General features: G+C 31.4%; 1 protein-coding gene across 1 annotated transcript; it reads left to right on the plus strand.

The window, feature by feature from the left end:
• Positions 1 to 13,428: 13,428 nt before the first annotated feature.
• LOC112707042 (probable terpene synthase 11) lies at positions 13,429 to 17,019 on the plus strand. The gene is made up of 7 exons (XM_025758596.2): positions 13,429 to 13,666; positions 14,361 to 14,628; positions 15,122 to 15,494; positions 15,600 to 15,818; positions 15,891 to 16,029; positions 16,131 to 16,379; positions 16,551 to 17,019. Exons 1-7 carry the CDS (start codon positions 13,481 to 13,483, stop codon positions 16,839 to 16,841), a joined length of 1,725 nt encoding a protein of 574 aa, XP_025614381.1. The 5' UTR covers positions 13,429 to 13,480; the 3' UTR covers positions 16,842 to 17,019.
• The last annotated feature ends 1,966 nt before the right edge of the window (positions 17,020 to 18,985 follow it).

Raw genomic sequence — 18,985 nt, forward strand, 5'->3', positions numbered from 1 at the left:
TATTGAATGCATTTTAATTGTTGCAAATTAAGTACTCAACCATTCTCAAATAATTAAAATATCTTTTTTATTACCCTAATTATTTTATTATTCGGTAATATTAAAAAATAATAATATAATATAAATTTATTTTATTTAATATTTATTAATTATTTTATTTAGTATATTTATTAGTACTAAAATAAATTAAATTTTGATTGTTTTTTATTAATTTTTTTTATTATCAAATATTTTCGATTTGCTAAATGGAAAGCTTATTCATTGTTGAAAAAAATATAAAAAACAAACTTATTTGAGGATGAAGGAATTATTATCGTCTGTTCACCTTAAATTTGTATCCGTCTAAATAAATATTTTAACGAATAACATGTTTTTCTAAATATATAAAAAGAACTTTTGAAAGTTGACTTAATATTTAATATACATGTTTTATCAGCTGTGAATTTAAAAATATTATAATGAGTTTCTACTTTTTAAATAAAATAAAATCAAAATCTTCCAAAAAGATTGGCGGCTGGCTCTAGAATTCTTAATGCAAGCAAAGTGTGAGCGTGTGTCATTGACTCATTGTTTCCATTAAAGTTGTATCGTTTGGTCAAACTATTGTAATATCCAGATTAGAGATGTCAATAGGGTGGGGTGAGAACGGGGATGCCTCCCTGTTTTCTATCTTTATTCCAGATTTACTTTTTGTTTTTGTTTTTGTTTTCTGCCGTGAAGGAATATTGTTCTCTTTTTCATTTTTCACAGGATTATATTTTTTGTGGAGATCTCATTTTTTATTTATCTGATAGATTTAACTAATTATTAATTTTTATATGAATAGAGGTGTAAGTATCTATTCTATAAAAAAATAACAAAATTTTATAAAAAAGTCTAAACAATAAGATGTTGACTTCTTTCGAAATGACGCAATGGGAGATGTAACGGCAAGCCAGAGGATAGAGAAGTGGACAAGGTGGGAGACGCGACAACAGAGAGGAGAATGAACATGACGACAAAGTTACGGAAAGGAACACCGCAAATAGAGAGCACGATGCGGTGAGGATCATGGCACGGTGAGGTGTGACGATGCGGTGAGAAGGTGGCTGCAGAGAGGTTGGATGGAGTATAGACAACGTTAGGAATTTCTGAATTGAAGAAGAGTTATGCAAATGAGAATTAGAAATTTTGGGTTTCTATATATATGTGTGTGTGTGAAATGACTAAAAAATATATATGAGAAATAAACTATTAAGGACAATTCAATTTATAAACTTCGGGGATTAGCGGGGATAGGGCGGGGATCCCCGCTCGGATCCCCGCGTCTGCTTCGAGAGAATTTTGTCCCCCATTCCTATCCCCACGGAAAAAATTCTCCACAATCGGATTCCCATTTGGAACAGTCCCCTCAGGGATCCCGGCGTCTCGAAAAGTTTTGCCATCCCTAATCCATACTATGGTTGGACTAAATACTATTCTATTATAAAATTTATTAATATTTATTTATTGATATTAATAATTATTATTTTTAATTTAAAAAAATCTTTGTATATAAAAGCTTATGTTTGTGTTTAAATATAAAAAGATTCTACGTGAATATAAAAATTATTATATTTGTGTTTAAATATATTATTGTTATACAATTCAAAAAAATAGAACTTTAATAAAATATTATATATTCTAATTATACAAATAATAAATACTAATTAAATGATATTTATTTATATTATTAGTAACATAATATATATTTTATACAAATTATAAAATTAATTTTTCATTTTATTAATTTATTAATTTTTTATTTAAAAAATTTAAATTCATAAATTTTAAGATAATTTATTTAAATAAAATATTTAAAATTTATATTTATGTAAATACAATAATGTGTAATTAAATACATGCATATTTTATTTGATTTCTATATAAACTGTAACGATGAATTACAGTTTAGTATTTGGCTATGAATCACTATATTTTTATTGCGATTTATAAAGAAAAGTATTTGGACATAAACCACGGCATTCTTACCATAGTTTATAAAAAAAAACATTTGTGCATAAATTGCAGCATTTCTACTGCAGTTTATAAAAGAGATAAAATATACATAAAACAATGATAAGCAATGACGGATTGTATTTTTTACGAATTGAGTTTCTAAGTTTGAAAGAATTTGGGAGAAACTCACTTGACATTAATATTCTGGTGGGTGGGATTATGGAAGAACAAAATCGTTTGTATCGATTGAACGACGTTGTTCACGTGGTTAAAAACATCAATGAAGAGGTTAGTTGTTTATAGGTTGTTTTTTTTATATGTTAGTTATTTACTGTTCCATTCATATCTATTTCACTTTGATGTGTGGTTAGAGTATTTTTACAAAGAATTTAAAGATTTTAGTGGCTTATATGTTAAAATTTGATTCATACCAATTTAATTTTTTTTGTTAATTTATGTGTTAGCTTTTTATATTTGAATTATTTAATTTATAAAATAATTTAGGTGTTAGTAATTTATTTGTTAAACTTTGATTAGTATCAAATTAATTTTTTAGTTAATTAATGTGTTAGATTTTGTATCTGTGAAGTATGCAATTCTTTAGGTCAAGTAGATGATGGTGAAGCATCTCAAGTCTCTTAGGTTGCGCTTTATTATTTTTATCAAAGCCTGACAGAATTGATGTCTAATTCCCAATTGCGCCTAGGCCGTTTGCCCTTGGATAACAAACAGTTCCACAAGCCTTCAACAAGTGGACTTCACCAACGATGTGACTGAGAGATTTTTTGTGCCCTTTAGAATAGAATTAACACATTCAGATATGTTAGTGGTCATGTGGTCAAACCGTCTTCTGCTATCCGGATGTTGGGTCCAATTATCATATTTCATTCAGTTGACCTAATAACACATAGACTGATTCTCAGTCCACATAATATCAAACTAATAGTCAAATTCTGTCTCGATCTTTGCATATGCAGCATTCACAAGTAGCCTTTTTGCGTCTTGACCTTTGAAACTAAAAAAAAAAATTGTCATCACATGACGAATGCAGAATACTCGATAAGCACGTGGTGGTAGCCAACCACTGTCAACTACCTCCAAGACAGGCTTGATGTCGTTGTGCCTGTCAGAGATAACAAGAATACCCTCTTATGGCGTCACATGCTGTCTTAGGTTGAACAAGAAAAAAAGACCACAACTCCGTATTTTCTCCCTCCATAAGTGCGAATGGAACAAGTAAGATATTCGAATTTTCATCTTGCACGATAGCCAAAAGCAAAGTACCTCCATATTTTTCATTTAAGTGAGTACCGTTAATGCTTACTAGTGGCTTGCAAAGTAACTGGTGTATACGTGAATTGCTCTTTATATCCTCATCATTATCCCCAACTATATCGACAGGCTCTTCATCCGAATCATCCTCTCTCATTTTATTTTCAACTCAATCATGTTCACCATCACCTACACAATCAGGAATCATGACAAGAGAACTAGCCGTCTCAACTGCCAGCTGCCAGAACAAACGGTTCTCCAATGGCCATCTTCATTCACTCGATTCAAATCAACCGCAAGGGATTGAGATGCGACGATCAGACAAGCCGGTGCAACCACATGCATCGAATTAAGAATTGACCCCCAAGTTAGTCGACTAAGGATTCAGAGCTAATGCCCCAAAACTGTCGACACCATCCTCCAACTTCATATACAACTTGTGTGTTCTGATCTCCAAAAAATTTCTCCAACAATAAAACAGAACCTGCAAATCTTCATCAGACCCTATCACAAACGTATCATACTTTACACTGATTGTCACAACTGCAATAGATATCTTATAAAATAACTTCTTCACCCATTTGGTTCCAAACACCCAAGTTTTTGTAATATGCTAATTTTTAGATCTGACAAGGTATTCGATAAACGGATAAATACACTCAAGAGTTTTTTGTCGATAACCTTCATACCCTCTCTTTTGCTTTTATGAATTTTTCCAAAGCAATGCACTAGTGTTAAGAAACTATCCTCCTCATTAGACATTGTAAAAATAACTCATTCCCTTGACAATTGCCTTGAATTGGTATATATAGAACCTACAACCTTTATAAACTGTAATAAGAGTACCACGATTTATGTACAAATAAATGCTTCTCTTCATAAACCGCAGTAGGAGTGCCGCGGTTTGTGTCCAACTGCTTTTCTTCTTAAACTGTAATTTATGACCAAATACTAAATCGTGGTTGATAGTCGCAGTTTACACCAAAATAAGAAAAAAATACATACACGTAATTTTATTTAAAAAATTGTATTTAGATAAATTTAGAGGTAATTTATTTTAATTGAGTAAATTGTCTTAAATTTTATACTCTTTTCATTTATTTTAATTTTATATTAAGTATTTTGTTTCATTTTTATTTTGTTAATTAAATGTTATTTTGTAATTTTAAAAGTTATTAATTAATTTTTATTTATTATTCTTCTATTATTAAGTTGCTAGAAAATTTTAAACAATTTAAATGTTAATAAAAAATAGTACTAAAAACATTTTTTTTAATTATGTATATTTTTAATAAAATTTAATAATCATCTTAACATTTATATAACGTTAAAAAATATTTATTATGAAATAAAAGAGATGGTATATATTTTGAAATAACTGATTATAAAATACTACTATACTATTTGTGGAACCTATCCAAAGGGAATCTTTAAAAAAGGGTTGGTTATGAAAGTATCCAACAATAAAACATCTGTTTTAAAATATTTCATTTATTTTTATATATGTTAATTACTATCTGAAACTCTGATCTACATTTAAAAAAGATTGAAAATAAGTGTTTATTTAGCAAATTCATATAATATTATTATTTTTTCCTCGATCATATTTCTAAAATAGAACGATTATTGTTATTAATTAAGGATAGTTTTATAACACATTAATTTTCTTAATGAATGTACAAATTCAAAACAAAACATTTACTTAGAAACGAAAAATATTAAATTATTTGTATTTTTAAAGATAAATCTAATTATAGAGATACATGTATAAGTTCAGCATGTATGAATATATGAGTTTAGTAGAGTAGTGGGTAGTTAGAGTTAATTGCTTCTAGACTTTTTATGAATTAGTTACTTCCCAACTTTCCCTTTTTCTGTTATGTTGAGCTGGTAGAAATAGTAAGTGTTCAACCATCTCAGATCACACATATAATCTGTAATTATAATTGCAATAGTAACTAGAACAGAATCACTCGTTCTCTTCTTCAATTCCTCTCTTCTTCACTCTCAACTCTTCACAGCTCAGCTCTCTTTCTTTTGCTGCACGTCTCTTATATCCTTTCATGGAATCAGAGCTTGGCTCCAATGGCTACACCTAATAATTCTACTCCTGCTGCACAAGCAGCTTAAACGGAAAATGCTCCAGAATTCACAGCAACTCCAATTTACATGAAGCTTGACAATAATAATTTTTTGTAGTGGAAAGATCAGGTTGAGGCGATGATTGAAGGAAACAACCTATTTGATCACATCACAGGAGGAAAGATTCCGCAACCGCTGCTTGACAATGGAGAAATCAATTCAGAATACCAGAGGTGGAAGAAATAGGATGCATTGTTAAAATCTTGGCTATTGGCTTCCATGACCAAACCATACACTATTCGAATTGTTGGTTGTGTATACACTTACCAGATTTGGAACAAGTTAAAAAACTATTTTGCTTTACAAATTAAAGCTAGAGTAATATAATTGAGGAATCATCTTAGCAGCACAAAAATTGGTGTCTCGGTAAATAATTATGTCTTGTAAATCAAAACTCAAAAGTACAATTGATGTATTGACCTCAATAGGAGAAGTAATAAGTGAAAGTGAACATGTAAATGCGATTCTTCATGGCCTAACTGAGGATTATGCACCTGTCCTCACTTCAATCTTAGTTGGTGAGCTAGAAGTAGTACTCTTTGCACATGAAAACATACTAGAAAGGTTTAGAAAATCATAATTAAATCAACTCTTACAAGTAAATATGGCTTAATCCAGACACAAATCAATTTGATCAAGAAATGTATCAAGCTAATTTTGCACAAAGAAGAGGTTTTAGAAGGGGTCCACAAGGCATAGGCAGGTTTCAAAACTTCAGAAATGCAAAACTTGAAAGGAGACAGCAGTCCTATCATAACAGGTCAGGGATGTAGAATTATGAATAGTTTGAAGGGTTTAACAGGTCTGAAGGATTTAACAGGTCACAATATCAAAGCTATGAAAGAATGCAAGAGAGGCCTTAGTGCCAATTATGTGACAAATATGGTCACACAACAATATTTTGTTGGTACATGTATGATGATAATGAAAATAGGCAATACACACAACTTCAACATTAGTACAAAAGAGACTTTGTAAAAAGACAGCAGCAAATTGAGCAGCTAAAAGCAAACTTTAGTAGTTTATTGGCTAATCCTGCAACCATTCAGGATTCAGTGTGGTATCTAGACTCTGGAGCCACACACCACATGACTGCAAATCTAGAGGTTATGGCTGAAAAAAAAAACTTATGCAGGCACAAAACAAGTAGTGGTTGAAAATGGTACAGATTTGGCTATTAATAGCATTGGAAAAGCATATTTCAAAACTGATTTAAACTCTAAAAATATAATAATGCAGAAACAATTATTGGTCCCAGATATAACAAAAAATTTGCTCAATATCTACCAATTTTGCTGTGACAATAAGGTATTTTTTGAATTCCACTCTCATGGTTGCTTTGTTAAATCTCAGGCCACTAATAAAGTCATTCTTCAAGGAGATGTTGTCAAGGGAATATATAGGCTTCTCAATTTCCATCCAGTTTACACACCTTCTGCCTTCATCAGTTCATTAGAGCAGCAACAAACAAATATATGCTTTGGCATGCTAGGCTTGGACATGCCTCAGCAGCTGTAATGTCTAAATTCCTCAAGCTTTGTAATCTCCCCTCTTTCCCAAATAAGTCAATATGTAGTTACTGCTGCATTGGAAAGTCTCATTCTTTACCATTTCCTGAGTCCAAAAATGTTTACAATGCTCCCTTAGAACTTGTGTATTCTGACATTTGGGTCGAGCTCCATTTCCTGATTCTAATGGAAACTACTATTTTGTCAATTTTATTGATGCTTTTTCCAGATTCACTTGGCTGTACTAATTAGAAGTAGAGCTCAACTAAAATTAGTTTTTCTGTATTTTCAATATCTGGCTGAGCTACAATTAGATGCCAAACTTAAATGCCTACAAAGTGATAATACTGCAGAATATGTAAGCCTCTCCAAACTGCTGCAAAAGCAAGGTATTCTTCACAGATTCTCTTGTCCTCATATACATGAACAGAATGGCACAACCGAACGAAAGCATAGACATGTTGTAGAGATGAGTCTAACCATACTTGCTGCAGCATTTTTACCTATCAAATTTTGGGGAGAAGCATTCACAATAGCAGCTCAGATCATCAATGTTCTTCCCACACCAGTGCTGAATGGAGCCTCACCGATTGAGAAACTGTTTGCTAAGCAACCAACATATGAGAATTTAAAAGTGTTTGGTTGCCTATGTTTTCCACACTTGAGACCTTACAATAAGAACAAGATGTAATTTAGGTCCTCAACTTGTGTTTTCCTTGGATATTCCATCTTTCACAAGGGAGACAAGTGCCTGACACCCTCAGGAAAAATAGTTATCAGCCAAAATTTGTTGTTTTTGATGAACAAAACTTCCCTTTTAAAGATCCACAATCAAAATTTAATACAAACACTTCACAAGCTCAAGCCTCACTTTACTACCCTCTACCTCCACTTCAAATTCTTCAAAGCCTCACCCCTCCCCTGCCAATACTCCTCATCAACAATTTCACACTCCAATCCCTACCTCACCACCTGCTGCACAAGCCTCCCCTCCTTCACCACCTGTTGTACTAGTCCCTCAGCCTATCCCCAGATCTATTCAAATAGCCCCTTCAGTCTCTAAATCTCCCTCACTCTTACAATCTTATCCCTAGCCTTCAAAACATGTAGCACCCTCAAATTTACCTATTCCTGTTCCAATTTCAGATTTGGAAATTGCTATACCCTGGACCCTACCACCTGAAACTCATGACTTAGTAGCAAACGTACACCCCATGGTGACAAGAAGCAAGATTAGCTCCTTGAGGCCAAGAGCCTTTCAAGCCTCAGTAGAACTCTGTTCTGTGTAGCAGGCCCTGGCTGATCCTGTCTGGAAACAAGCTATGGATGTTGAATTTGAAGCTCTGTAGCGAAACAACACCTGAAAGCTTGTTCCCTACTTCCCTTGCCAGCTGGCAGAGAAGCCATAGGCAGCAAATGGGTCTTTTGTGTTAAGTACAATGCAGATGGAAGTCTTCAGAAGCATCAAGCATGCCTAGGCTTGGCAGTATGGACCCTATCCGCGAGTACCCAACCTGACCCAACCCGGTCGGGTAGAGTTGCCAAACCGATTCACTGTGGGTAGGGTTGGCCTGCGGAGCAGGTAGGGTGCGGGTTGAGCCTCAACCCTACCCGCCCTACCCGCACCCCCTATAATATGTGTTATATATGTTTTAAAATGTTATATATGGGAGTTGAACCAAGGATCTTAAGCATGTGCAAAAGGTTCTTAGCGACTGAACCAAATTTATAAATTTGTAAATTTTATTCATTTATTTGATGGTTATGTTGTGTATGAGATACTTGTATTATTTATGAGATACTTGTATCATTATAATGTTTTTTTTTTGTCAACCCGCAGGTAGAGTCGAATACCCGCGGGTTGAGCGCGGGTAGGGTTAGGGTTGGGTATTTCTCAACCCGCGAGTAGGGTAGGGTTAGGGTTGGGTTCAAACCCTACCCTACCCTACCCATTGCCACCCCTAAGCACACCTTGTTGCTCAAGACTTCTCCCAAAGACCTGGCTTCGATTTGACTGAGACTTACAATTTAGTGGTGAAGCCAACATCAATTCGAATTATCCTTTCCACAACACTAGCTAGAGTCTGGTCAATCAGGCAAGTTGACGTGAACAATACCTTTCTACATGGAGAGCTTGCTGATGATGTCTATATGAAGCAGCCGTACATCTTAAGCAATAGTAACTTGGTGTACAAGCTTACAAAAGCATTCTATGGCCTGAAGCATGCACTCAGAGCTTGGTATCACAAGCTATCCTCAGCACTTCAGAAACTTGGCTTCTCACCAACCAAGTAGGATGTCTTAGTATTTGTGCAGCAATCAGAGACCTCTCTCACCTATTTTTTAATATATGTTGATGACATTATTGTCACTAGAAATTGCCTTGCAGTGTTCACTGCAGTCACTCAAAGATTTAACTCAGCCTTTGCATTGAAGGACATAAGTGAGTTGTATTACTTTCTGGGAATTCAAGCAACCAGGATTGGGGACAAAGGACTGATAATATCCCAAGGCAAGTATGTGCAGGACTTGCTTGCAAAAGCTGGCATGAGTAATTGCAAGCCGTGTGCCACACCTCTACCTTCCACCCTTAGAATCCAGGCTTTGGGAGGAGAAGTGTTTGATAATCCTCATCTCTACTGCTCTTCAATATCTCACTGTGACACAACCAGACCTGGCTTACAGTGTAAATAAGGTGGCTCAGTTTATGCAAACACCTTTAGAAGCACATTGAAAAGTGGTCAAGAGAATCTTATGATATGTTAGTGGCACAGCTGCAAATGGCTTGAAAATTCACAAGAACCCATCTTTGAAGATTACAGCCTAATGTGATTCGGACTGGGTTGGGGATCCAAATGCTAAGAAGTCAGTTGGTGGATTCTATGTCTTTCTGGGACAAAATATGGTATCGTGGCAGTCAAAGAAGCAGGGAGTGGTGGCCAGATCAAGCACAGAGGCCGAGTACAGGGCACTAGCAGACCTTGTGGCAAAGCTGATTTGGATCAAAGGCCTAATAAGTGAGCTGAAGTGGTCGATTCCAGAAGCACCTATGGCATACTGTGATCATCAAAGTATTGTGTTCCTAGCAGCAAATCCGATATTACATTAAAAAATAAAGCACTTTGAGATAAACGTGCACTTTGTAAGAGACTATATCACAAGCAAAGTGGTTCAAGTAAGTCATGTCCCCAGTTTAGTCTAAATCGCAGACACCTTCACCAAGGCTCTTCCTTCTACAGCTTTCACCCAGCTTCGGGACCAACTTAAAGTGCAGAATCTGAAAAACTCAACAACTCCAACTTGACAGGGTCATGATAAAGAATGTGAAGCATAGAAATGTGAGGGTCATATAAAAATACATGTATAAGTTCAGCATGTATGAATATATGAGTTTAGTGGAGTAATAGGTAGTTAAAGTTAGTTGTTTCTAGATTTTTTATGAGTTAGTTACTTCCCAACTTTTTCCTGTTCTATTATGCTGAGCTGGCAAAAGTAGTTAGTGCTCAACCAACTCAGATCACACATATAATCTGTAATTATAACTGCAATAATAACTAGAATAGAATCACTCATTCTCTTTTTCAATTCTTCTCTTTTTCATTCTCAACTCTTCACAACTTAGCTCTCTTTTTTCTGCTGCACGTCTTTAATATCCTTTCACTAATGTTAAAATTTTTTAAAAGGATAAAAAATTCAAAAAAAATTTTTTTTATTTAGTTTTACTGTTTTATTATTTTATTTTTTACTGTATATCTTAATTTCAGAGATAAAAAATTTAATTATTTTATTTGATAGATTATTAACACTTGAGAAAATTAAAAGAAGTTCATGCATCCATATAAATAAAAAGGGATTTGGATCCTCTAAAGTTTGAATTTTACATTAGAGAGTAAAGTGTGATCTTCTACCCTTGATTGGTTTCTCTTTCATATTTATTTTTGGTCCCACATATGAAATAAATGGTGAGAGATCACACTTTACTCTCTAAGGTGAAATTCAAACTTTAGAGGATCTGAATCCAATAAAAAGTACTGATTCAACTCTAATAGTATAACTAACTTGAGAAATTAATTTGTCAGAATTATTTCTAGTTGACAGAAGTTAATTTGAGATAAATTAATTAGCTCAAATCAAATTAATATAACTTACATTAGGTGTAAGCAGTATATAGTTGTAGATAATAAGCACCAATGTAAGTTGGCAAGTTTTTCACTTATATGAATGTCTATCATATACAACTGCACCATTTGCACCTAATATAACGGTTAATATCTCTAATTAACTTCTGCCAGTTACACAGAATTCTAACAAACTAATTTTTCAAATTAATTACACTGTTAAAATTGAGTCAACATCTTCTATTTATATTAAACTTTTAAGGATTTAACTAACATGTACTCTAAAAATATACAATAAATTTATTATTAATAAAAAAATTTTTGTAATATAAAAAATCAAACTTTTAATATATTTATTTTATCTTCATTAAAATAAAACATTTAAAATTTTCCCCAACTTTCAATACTTCTTTTGTCAAGTGTTGGCGATATGCCACTATATATATATATATATATATATATATATATATATATATATATATATATATATATATATATATATAATTTTTCTTTGAATAAAAAAAACTCAACATAATAAAATAAAACATGAAAAGGAATAAAACACAACTCAAAGTCCAAGACAATGAACATATTAAAAAAGTATAATTTATTATTATTTTTGGTATAATTATCAATAATTAAACGAATCAATACTACACTATTTTTTATAACTCAAAAACGACCTACACCCGTCTTTTATTTCTAAAATGTTTTGCTATTTTTTTCCTGCCAAATATTTTAAATAATTATAAAAAAACCTACCAGCCACTTTTTATGCTCAAAACTACAACTAGATATTCTAATCCAACTCTCAAAAAGCTCTTTAACACTCCCCGAAATAACCTAAGTTCTACCAACACACATCAACCAAATACACTACACCTGTCACATAAACTCACAGCAAGAAAAAAAAGTGATGCATAAATTCTACATATTTTTTGCACAAAATACAAATATTATCATTCTGATGAATAATTCATAACCTATTCAATCTTTCTTTTGTATTAACCCTTCCTACTAAAATAAATTATGCAAAAAGTTCTTCTTTTGGAGGAACCAATCCTCTTCATATGATACTAACTAGTGAAATTGTAGTAATATCCTCTAAGATAGACTCTTTTTATAATATCTACACAAAATTGTTAGTAGAAAAAATATCTATTCTGTTAAAGATAAAATTTTTCTTTCCCCCAAAAATTTTTATTTATTGATAAGTTTTTTTTTTAATAAACGTTGATTCATATTTTGTAATATTCAAAAGAAGGGTCCATTTTCATAATTTTAACCTAAGTGATGATTGATTAGTATTTTATCTGTTTCAAAATATATTAATTATATGGTAAATTTTATTCAGTTATTTTTTTAATAAAAAATAAATTACGTTTTATGATAAATTTAATAATTATTAGATAAAATAAATTATGTCATTAAAATGATTAATATTAACTCTTAATTTAACTTAAATTTTAACAACTAAACTATTTTTTTGGGTGACAATAACCAAACTAATTAATTATAATAAAACCACTTGAACTTTATACTTATAAATTTACACAATTTTTATATCAATTTTATTAACAATTGTAAAATTTATCTTTATTACTCAATTAACATATTATCTATTTTTTAAATTTGAAATTTGTGATTCGGCCTTTTTTTTATTTGTTCTTTTTAGTTTTTCAGTTTTTTTTTGGTTATATTGTTAGATCTAATTAATATATATGTAGTTTCAAAAATAAGATCTCTTTTGTAACTCTTATAATTTCTAAAAAATGCTTTATTATATATATTTAATTTGTTTAATTGTTAATAAGAATTAATATTAACCATGATGATATAATTCATTTTATCCAATAATTATTAAATAGATTATAGGGTATAATTTACCCTTTATTTAAAAGAGAATTGAATATAATTAATTATATTCCTCTGAAAAACAAATTTTCTTAAATTTCAAAAAATATCTATGCATTTTAATCTCGATATAACTTTTAACATTCATAATTTAATTGAGTGGTCTAGGAGTAATATTATTGTTGAATTTTATACATATTAAGTTGAATATTGACAATAAATCAACAATGCAGGTACATACTATTTAAACATATATTATATATAAATGATATGGGTGGTCAGTGGTCTAGTTTGCCTCCTGTCGCCGTTTGCTGTCTGCGCAGATTAATTGTACGAATATCATCATGTTCACATACATGGTAACATGGATTACATTTAATGGCATTGCATTATCGAAAGAAAATAAGAAAAATCAATCAGTAATGACATTGACATATGGGTGCCCACAAATTTCAAAAAACCTTTATTGACACGAAATTAATTTTTAGAAGTTGCTTTGGCTTATAGCGGCGGTTAGCGAGAATCTATATAAGGCGCAGACAACAATTGTGTTGATCATAGTCATAATAACAACATACATAGTTCTAACTTAGAGAGCTACTTGTTCATATGTCTACAGATCAAATGGCTCTTGTTATACAAGTTAGAGCTTCTTCGCTTTCAAGCTCAATTCATCATCCTCGACACAATTCCATGCATCCACCATGGAACTTGTCGCTACAAACATCTAAAGGCCAAGGGACCATTATGCTTAGTAAAAAATTATCCATCAATTCCGTTCTTCTTCGTGAGAAGGTGCCCTTTGATTAAACTCTCTCTAAGATTTTTATTTTACTTTCTTTGGGTAAATTAAAGTCCCTCCAAGTATTTCCATACTTGATTTATGGAAGAAGCAAACTTTTAATAACTATTTCCTTTTTATCATGGTTTTTATATACATTATAGATATGTTTAAAAAAATAATATATCTGTCGATAAATAATTGATTAGCGTAATAGATATTATAGTAATCTCGAATTCGAGTCTCAAGTAAAAAAAAAAATCAAATTACCTTCCAGTGAAATCTCGGATGCTCAAATAAAATTAATTATTTTTGATAAATAAAAAAAAGAAAATAAATTTAATATATTAATTATATTTAAAATATTATTCGTACACCAAATCAATCATTAAAATCAGTTACTAATGTAATTGTATATAAATATATATATAATTTAATTTATTTTTAATATATATTTTATATTCTAATATGTATTTTATACTAATGATTGATTTTAGTAGCTGATTAGCATAGTCGTTTACTACTTTTTAATGCATCCAAATTGGTAATACAAAGGCACTACTGGTTATATAGAAGAAAAGGATGAGCTAATATTCATGGTCAATTAACTATATTAATTTTTGGTTTCAAAGGTGACAAGGCCTTAATTTCCTTTTCTGCAGTTAATTATTTTCCTATTTTGGTTTGGTTTTGATGTTGGGGTGATAGGTGGAGTGTCTTGAAAGTAATGATAGGAAGAAAAGCTTGGAGCAGGTGAAGAAAGAAGGGCAAGAAGCATTGCTAAAAAAGTCAAGTGATCCGGTGGGAACAATGAAAATAATTGATAGCATTCAAGAGCTGGGAATTGGGCACCATTTTGAAGAAGAGATTAATGCACTTCTTGGAAAGATATGCCACTGGGATGCCTCACAAGACCTATTTGCCACATCCCTTCAATTTCGCCTCCTCAGGCACAATGGCTGGACCACGTTTCCTGGTATGTATTACCTTTATTCAACTAATTAATTAATTAATTTGCATTCGGCATGTTGATAAATAATAATTGAGGAATGCTATATATGTTATATCTTTATCATTATGTATTTTTTTTATATATTTTCTATTTTTATATTAAAAATAATATATAAGAAATCTAAAAAATAAAATTTTATCTTTATTACTATAAAAAATGTGATGAAATTATTTTCTTTCGAAAAGTTAAGTTATCAAAAACAATCATATAAATTATTATAATTTTAATATATTCTTTTAGGTAAAAACTTTTTTTATTTTATTTTGTTTTATACTTAAAATTTTTTTTATTGACAAAAATCGAATTCTAAATTTTTAGATCATAGCAATTTTAATATTGAATGGTAAAATTAATTCAAAAAATTTAAACAAATAGACATACATTCATGTTCTATTCAAATTAAATATTTGACTGTACCTATGATATAATAAGATGAATTATTATTGTTTGACGGCAGAGAATTTCAACAAGTTTTTGGACAAGAGTGGAAATTTCAAGGAATCACTGAGCAGAGACATAGGTGGCATGCTAAGTTTGTACGAGGCATCATTTCTAGGTGCTGAAGGTGAAGGAGTGTTACAACAAGCCATGGACTTCTCAAGAGGCCATCTTCACCAATCAATCCCTCACATGGCTCCTGAATTAGGAAGACAAGTTAGCAGAGCCTTAAGGCTTCCAAGGCACCTTCAAATGGAGAGGTTAGAAGCCAAGAATTACATGGACCAATACAGCCGTACAACAACCAAAATACCAGCTCTTTTGGAATTGGCCAAGTTGGATTATGACATGCTTCAATCATTGTACAAAAGAGAATTAGGAGAAATCACCAGGTCACACTCTAATTTTAAATTTAATACAATATATAATCTAAAGTATATTTACTTTGAAATGCTTATATAATTGATGTGACAATTTATTTGTTTGCATTTGTTTAGGTGGTGGAAGGAATTAGGACTAATTGAGAGCCTTGGTTTTGCTAGAGATAGACCGTCAGAGTGCTTTCTATGGACAGTGGGGATTTTCCCAGAACCACGTTATTCCAACTGCCGTATTGAACTTACTAAAACAGTATGCATTTTGCTTGTTATGGATGATATCTTCGATACTTATGGCTCTTTCGATGATCTTGTTCTTTTCGTCAAGGCAATCAAAAGGTATGTGCCAATTAAGAGCAATATTTTTCTGCTTAATATTTTGAAACGAACCAAGTACTTTTTTATTTATAGATGGGATCTTGATGCAATGGAGCAGCTACCTGAATACATGAAAATATGCTACATGGCATTATATAACACAACTCACGAAATTGCATACAAAATTCAGAAAGAGCGTGGACTAACCGCTGTTGCCTACTTGAAAAAAACGGTGAGAATCCCAAGAATAAAACATATATACACAAGATACGTTTAATTTAAGATTCTAATTAACGAAAGGTTGATGCATGATTATATTATTATTTTGTTCAGTGGATAGACATATTTGAAGCATTTCTTGAGGAAGCCAAATGGTTCAACCAGGGTTACGTGCCATCTTTTAGGGAATATCTGGACAACGGGGTGATTTCCGCAGGATCTTACATGGCCATGACGCATGCAACTTTCCTCGTTGGTGATGGTATCTCAAAGGATACTCTTTCATTGATGAAGACATATCCTAGGCTCTTCTCTTGTTCTGGCGAAATTCTTCGTTTTTGGGACGACCTAGGAACTTCAACGGTACCTCATTCATCTTATACTTTATCACTCTATATACTCATTAAGTAAATTTAATAGTTGAAAACTGTTAAATACGTCATCTAATTTTTTAGTTTTATATAAAGACAACTTACTTAGTGATTAATTTACATAATTTTTTAAAATCCTAATTGCATTATTCATGTTGTTCAGGAAGAACAAGAGAGAGGGGATAATGCTTGCAGCATACAGTGCTACATGAGGGAAAATAATGGTTGTGATGAGAATGAAGCAAGAAAACATATAAGGGGGCTCATAGGGAAGCTGTGGTTAGAGTTGAATGGTGTAGCCATGAACACGACCGCTCTGCCTTCTTCAATAGTGAAAGCTTGTTTCAACATGGCAAGAACTGCTCAGGTCATATATCAGCATGGCGATGACAAAAGCACATACACAGTTGATGACTACGTCCAAACATTGTTCTTCACACCCTCTGCTATCTAGCTATGTAGTGCATGAATCAAGTGATGATTGTTCACTACTAATTAACTAGTATGTTATTTTTAGGATTCTAATTTTTTTTATATATATTTCTTTAGTCTATTTTGAAATGCGTTATGATTTCCTTAATTCATAGTGTATTTGAAATTTTAATAAGAAATTGTATCTAATTTTTTGTTAATTGAGAGTTTTAATCTATTCTTTTATTAATATTTTAGATTAATATACTTTAACATACATGAATTAGTTAAGATGAATAAATAATATATTAAAAGATGACAATAAAAAGTTAGAAAGAATAGTTATTATTAAAATGAGATAAATTATCCTATTTTCGAAAAAAAAAAATCAATCAATATATAAAGTCAAACGGTTGATTGACCTTTAAACTAGCCAATTCAATATTATTTGCAATAGTCAATCCAATTGCACACGTTTAAGTTCCAACTTTCAACCGGTACATGTAAAATTGACCGCTATAATTTTTGAGTGTCTGACCAAGGTATGTTGCTTTTGTTTCGTTTGTCTATTTGGCTACGGAATATTGCTTACTTGCTTTATTTGACTATTTGACTATTTGTATTGTCAATTTGATAAGGCTAAATTTAGGATCAAGTTCCAAAAGAAAAGAAAAACAATATGGATACTATTAACAAATCGGCGCCCAAAATAAGAGGGAAAAACCTTTTTCCTAGTTGGTGCGAGGTTGAATTTTCGTAAGCATGATCTAGGAGTTGACCAGATGTAACGTAGATTAAAGCGTGTTTCATTGTCGTGGACTCTCTCCAAGTGTTTTCTTGGTCAACTATTGATATTTTTGTGCACAGGGTAGTCAATGACATGTATGACTTGGAGGTTCCGTAATTTACCTACTGCACTGCAGGAACCAAACCCAGATAGACCTGGGCCCTGGACCCTTCGTTACATCTAATCAATAGACCCATATGATTTGTCCAAAAAAAAGAGGCCCATATGGTTCCCCCAGATAATAACTAGAAATACTTGCTTATTTGCCCCAAAAGAAAAAAGAAATGCTTGCCTATCATCATAATTTTACTATCCAATAGTGTGTGTGAATTTTGTTTGAGTTCAAAATTATTTATTTTAAATTATTTAATTACTACTAAAATAATTAAATAATTTTACATATTGTATATTTAGAATTATAAATATTAAATTAGATAAATTTTAGATTATTATCTCTTTAATATTTAATTTCAGAGCAGACATATAAATATTTAAATTTATGGGGTCTATCTAATTTGGTGAAAAGAAGATCGCGACTAATGGATCTGAGACGGTGGGAATCCGAGGCTAAATTATGATTGATGAGGTGGTGCAGTAAGAAGAAGACAAGGGAGAAATGCTAATGAAGATGGATGTTTGGTTGGCCAATTGCATGCCACTTTCCATCTTTGAGATTGAGAAGAAAACCCTGCCTATTGAGATCAGAGCATAGCAGGCACCAAATTCCATGACATCAACAGGAAATGATCTAAGCAGACGTAACCCTCACGTGCCACACCTTATTTTTGGTTTATTTTTTTATTAGCTCCCAACTACCGCAAATTATTTTTGATATTGGGGATGAAAATGATGTTTTTTAGGATTATAGATGATAAAAATATTATTTTTAAATATGAAATTCTTTTATTTAAAATATGAAAATTGGACTCTTCGATTTATTTAAAAATAAAAATCGGTTCATACGATTTATTAGAACAAAAATCAAACTCTCCGATTTAATATTAAAAAAATTTTAAAAATTAACTTACAAAGTAATCGGCCTACGATTACTTATTTCCATATCAAAATAAAATTACATGCATCACCAAAAGAATTGAATTGCACATATTTATTTTCTATAACAAAAATTTTTAGCCCCCGAACTACGGCTAATATATTTTTTAATGGATTAGAGGAGTGTATTATATATAATTATAAAGAATTAATATATTTTTTTATGAATATGAAGATATTTTTTTTAAAATTAAAAACTATAAATTGAAAATTTAGATTTGGCTGAAAATAAAAGACTGAGGTTTAGATTTTAGATAGAGGTAGAAACTTAGATTCTAATTTGTAGAGAAATGTTAGGAAAATTATTAAATTTTGTGATTTGTAGTTATTAATTAATTATTATTAGT

Source organism: Arachis hypogaea, chromosome 8, assembly GCF_003086295.3.
Source record: "Arachis hypogaea cultivar Tifrunner chromosome 8, arahy.Tifrunner.gnm2.J5K5, whole genome shotgun sequence".
In the NCBI taxonomy this organism is placed as follows: domain Eukaryota; kingdom Viridiplantae; phylum Streptophyta; class Magnoliopsida; order Fabales; family Fabaceae; genus Arachis; species Arachis hypogaea.

Bases quoted from the DNA above. Each gene is read 5' to 3' on its own strand.
- LOC112707042 (XM_025758596.2), top strand. From the start codon at position 13,481: ATGTCTACAGATCAAATGGCTCTTGTTATACAAGTTAGAGCTTCTTCG. The intron at 15,495-15,599 runs GTCACACTCTAA...GCATTTGTTTAG, and splicing joins GAATTAGGAGAAATCACCAG to GTGGTGGAAGGAATTAGGAC. The intron at 16,030-16,130 runs GTGAGAATCCCA...TATTTTGTTCAG, and splicing joins TTGCCTACTTGAAAAAAACG to TGGATAGACATATTTGAAGC.